This window comes from Otolemur garnettii, unplaced genomic scaffold (genome assembly GCF_000181295.1).
Source record: "Otolemur garnettii isolate 467f Iridium unplaced genomic scaffold, OtoGar3 scaffold00187, whole genome shotgun sequence".
NCBI classification, from domain to species: domain Eukaryota; kingdom Metazoa; phylum Chordata; class Mammalia; order Primates; family Galagidae; genus Otolemur; species Otolemur garnettii.
In genome coordinates this window covers 1388476-1393355 of record NW_003852582.1, presented here as the reverse complement: position 1 = coordinate 1393355, position 4880 = coordinate 1388476, and the positions used below count along the sequence as shown (strand labels likewise).

At 45.3% G+C, this 4880-nt stretch overlaps 1 protein-coding gene across 1 annotated transcript in view; it reads right to left on the bottom strand.

The window, feature by feature from the left end:
- Window positions 1–4205, bottom strand: part of GORASP2 (golgi reassembly stacking protein 2) — a 36487-nt gene extending 32282 nt beyond the window's left edge. The window contains exon 1 of the mRNA XM_012812073.2: window positions 3847–4205. Coding sequence (XP_012667527.1) covers window positions 3847–3909 — 63 coding nt within the window. The 5' untranslated portion in view covers window positions 3910–4205. The remainder of the gene's footprint in view (window positions 1–3846) is intronic.
- Window positions 4206–4880: the final 675 nt, after the last annotated feature.

The following is a 4880-nucleotide window of genomic DNA, read 5'->3' as shown; positions in this document are numbered from 1 at the left end:
CCACAACGCCTGGCTATTTTTTGGTTGCAGCCATCATTGTTGTTTGGCGGGCCCGGGCTGGGGATTCGAACCCACCACCTTAGGTGTATATGGCTGGTGCCTTAGCGGATTGAGCCACAGGCGCCGAGCCTGTACATGTTATTTTTAAAAGAAGACTTCTAAACAAGTTTTAAAATCTTCCACTAAGAATCTACTTTTTAAATTAACTTTACATAACTATACTTGTTTTTTTTTCTGAGACAGAGTTTCTGTCCCTGGGCTTGAATGCCATGGCTTCAGGCTAGGTCACAGCAACCTCAAACTCCTGGGCTCAAGCAATCCTCCTGCTTCAGCTTCCATAGTAGAAAGGACTAAAGGTGCCTGCCACCACACCCAGCTATTTTTGCTATTTTTACTATTTGTAGAAGAGACTGGGTCTCACTTTGCTCACGCTGCTCTGGAACTCCTAACTTCGACTGATCCTGCTGTCTTGGCCTCCCAGAGTGCTAGGATTACAGGTGTGAGCCACCATGGCTGGTCCATAACATGGTTAAGGATCAATGTTAGGCTCAGGAAAAAAGACTAAGAAAAATATTTCAACAATATTTACCTTTAGATGGTGGGATTATAGGGAATTCAGGTTCTTAGCTGTACTTTCTAAGCTTATTCAAATGTTACTCTAACACACTGATAATCAGAAAACAATGTAGTAATTTACTAAAATGAAGATCAACAATTTCTATAAACAGACAACATTAAAATTACATACAATAATTTGGGGGAATGTTTATTGTAAATGAAAACAAAAAGTGGGATTTAAGGTTATAAATACATACTTACAACATCAAAAGACTAGAAAACTAAATGTTCAACACTAGGAGGTGCTGCCTAAGGTACAATAAACTACTATGGAGTCAACTAAAAACGAGGCGATCGCTATGTGCTGCTATAAAAACACTGCGGGATAGGTTACCAAATGAGAAAACCAAGGTATGTAACCACATGTAACCTATGTTTCCAACCCTAACAACAACAACAAAAACAAAAAGAAAGAGAGAAGGGGTAGGAAAAAGATTCTTATGTGCATAAAGCATTTGAAAGGCCACATGAGAATCTATCTACTTTCATTACTTCTGGAGGAGGGATAAAGAGTTGGGTATACAATCTGATCCCAACTCCAGGAAGGTACGCATTAATGTGTAATAAATAATACATAAAAAGGAAAGTACACTGCTCACAATAGAATTTCTGAATCCATTTCAAAGCTGTACCCTAAAGATTTTTAAAGTGGAACCTAACAATGGATATTGAAAACTATTGAAAAAAAATGAAAAGTTCAAAATATCTGAATTATAGGAACTCATGAAATAATAAGGCAGGATACAAATGTTATTATAATTTCAAAACCCAGACATATAAGTTTTTATTACTAACAAGGAAAAAGCCAGAGAATTGGTTATTAAAGAAAACTAACTTCTCTCTCTCTCTCTCTTTTTTCTTTGAGACAGAGTTTTATTCAGTCGCCCCAGGGTTGAGTACCACGGCTTTATTGCTCACAGCAACCTCAAAACTCTTGGGCTCAAGGGATCCTCTTGTCTCCGCCTGCTAAGTAGCTGGAACTACAGGTGTCCACCACAACACCTGGCTATTTTTAAAGATGGGGTCTCATTCTTGCTCAGGTTGGTCTGGAACTCATGAGCTCAAGAGATCTGCTTGCCAAGGCCTCCCAGAGTGCTAGGATTACAGGTGTGCACCATCACACCCAGCCTAAGAAAACTAACTTCTAATTAAATCATTCAAGAACTGGCTTAACATGGGTGATTTTATCCCAAGACTTTCCTGCCATATTTACTCTGGTTTACAAGTTTAATAATCCAGTAGTGGAATATACTGCTGTACATTTAGGCAATAACAAAACAAAGAAAGACATTTTTGTATGTTAAAGATTTAACTTGGCACTTTTCCCTCCAAAAACAAAGGCAAGGAAACCAATTACAGAATCAGGGACAGAGAGGATTAGGCTCAGAAACAAGCTCTCTTTAATAAAACCCTAACTAAATAAGAATTATTTCATCTTTTGCAACATCAGATGCAGATTGGTAACTAAGGTTGTTCCTAGTATTTCTAAAAATCAGATTTATAGATCAATAACATCTACACTGCTGAATATGTATGAACATGAATTTACTGAGGTGTACCTATATACAGAAAATACATTTCAACTTTTATGTCAGAGTGAAGTCATTAACTTGGAATGGCTTTCTTTCAAACACTCTAGAGTTTTTTTTGTACTCATTAACACCAATGTGTTTTACTGAGTTTCCCTGAGTGTATGTATAATAAAAGACCACAAATCCCCAAGGACTCATGGTTACAATCAGCCACTTGTGAGAATCCACTAGTAATAATGGATAACATACCCCAGAGTAGAGAACTCAGAATCAGACCAGGAAATAGAAAAGCACTGCCACTAACTTTCACTTACCATCTGGGAAATGATAGTTCTCCTCCCATTTTACTTGTCAGTGTGGCACTTGGGGGATTGGGTTAGGTGAAAGGAACAGGAAGGTCATATAGTTTATTTACAGGAGTACCTTTTTTTCTGGGGGGGGAAAAATCCTTTCCCATCAAGAGTTTAGCTTTAAGAGAAATTTTTAGTGGAATGAAGTAGCAGATACAATAATCCTGAAGATCAGAAAAGTGACCTGTCAACAGCCCTAACACCCAGATATCTGCATAATTTAAGGACGTTGTCTCACTTAAAACATGGGACCCAGGGCAGACAAGTAGGTAGCACCAGGAAATGCATTCTCACTTACAGAGAAATCGCTCTTCCTGTCAGGAGCTAGTATCTGGTGACGCTCTATCACATCCCTAAACTGTGCTAAACACTGGAGCCACTCTGTTGACGGTTCATCATGTTACCACTCACACAGGTGGCACAGCACACAACCATCAATGTTACTTCTAAAGTCACTGAGTTCCACAAGGAAAGGACGACATGCTTTCCACAACCCAGGCAGTTCACCGGCAGGGGCTTAGCTCATGTTTATCGAGATACTATGTTCCCCTGAATCCTGGTGACAAAGGTTACTTTCCTTTATTTACCCAGATTACTTGTAAAACATTACTCTCCATTACCCGTTTTACCATGTGGATCTAAACCTTAATATTCACCACACCCTCAGCAGTCTTAGAGCAGAATGGAAGTTCCCCTCCAGGAAATGTTGAAGGGAAGGACTGGAAGGGTCAGATGTGACAAAGGAGAGGGAAAAGTGTTGTTAAAATCAAGTATATGTAGGTCTTCAAACATACTTCTAGGCCATTTCGTTTTTTGCTCTTGCCTCGCTGGCCTTCCTCGACATCCAGACAACGCCGAGGTGAATTAACACCTGCCGTAGCATCCCACCTCCCCCCCCACCGCCCTCGCCCTCCAGACTGCGGGGTTCAGGATCCCTTTTCTAAGAAAGCTTAGTAAGGCTACACTCACCATCAACCCTTTGAAGACGTTACCTGGAGCCCATTCTAACTTTGGAAGCTAAGAACTGGGGGGTGGAGGAAGAAGATCGTGAGTAGAAAGGGGAGCCAAGGTCGCCCCCCTCTCAGGGCCGGCCCCTGCCGAGTCGCGGGCAGCCGCCTCCGGCTTCGGCCGGTCCTCCCAGGGCCAAGGACCTGGGGCCCTGGGCGCCCCGGGGAGCGGGATGCGAGGCCTCCGGAACCAGCCTCGGCCAAGACAGCGCCCCGGTACCTGCTCCTGAGGCGGGATCGAGCCCGGCTGCCCAGATAAGGGGCCCACTGGGGCCTCCGCCGCCCCGCGGCCGGGCCCCGCCTCCAGCCGCCGCTCTCGGGCCGCGATCTGAGCCTTACCCGCAGGACGTGGTAGCCTTCCGTGCCCCCGCCTGGGATCTCGACGCTCTGCGAGGAGCCCATGGCGGCGGGCGATCGGTGTGGCCAAGCCGGGCTCCGGGCTGTTCTCCGCCCACCTCGCACCCTCCGCTCGGCTCCTCAGCTTAGCACTTAGGACGTGGCACTCACTGCCGCCGAAGAGCCGGGCCGCACTGCCCGCCGGGAGATGGTAGCCGCGGCAGCAGGGGCCGCTGCGACGCCGCAGACAGCGCCACCTGCCGTGAGCCGCGCGGAGGAGCCTGAGCGCTCTCGCAGGCGGGGAAGTAGGGCCGGAGAAGCGCGCGGGGGCAGGACCTGAGCGTACTCGCGAGACCAGAAATTCCGTTCCTGCAGCTCCGGCCCCTTGCTACGGGGCCCAGAGCGGGACAAGATTCATGAGACGCATTCCCATTCGCCCGGAAGAACAGTTGTTTGGTTGCAGCTCCCCCTAATGGCCAGAGGCCGGGGAAGAGCTGAGGTTGAGAAAAATAGGAGCAAATATAAACACTCTAAGCTCTGCATTCTTTGGGTTTATAGGTCTTGTCCCATATTGTACAATTGAGGGCAATAGTGCTCTCTGTGCGCTGAATACCAAATCCGCTTAGCTAAACTTACACAACAGTTGTCCCAAAGAATTACCTACCACGTTCTTTGTGGGTTTGGGTTTCAACCTCTCCCTAATTGTGAGAAGAAGATCAGGTGATTGGTCACAATCAGAGTGGTGCCAATGTGGGAAGCACGAATGGATTTCTTTAGCGTTCCACCGTCTGCTGCTGCTCAATTTCCCATCCTGTCAGTTCTTTTCATCAAGCCAGAATTCTATGACAGTGACTGTGCTGGATTAAAAGATAGGAAGGATTTAACTGGGAGATGCAAAGCGAGGTCTTGAGTTGACGGCTGATTTGGAGAAATAAGCCATAAAGGATGTTTTTGGCTCAACTGGAGAAAAGTGAAAATTACTGAGGGAAAAATAAAAGTTAGTTACCGGATGTGTCTGTAAACAATCTGGAAAACAT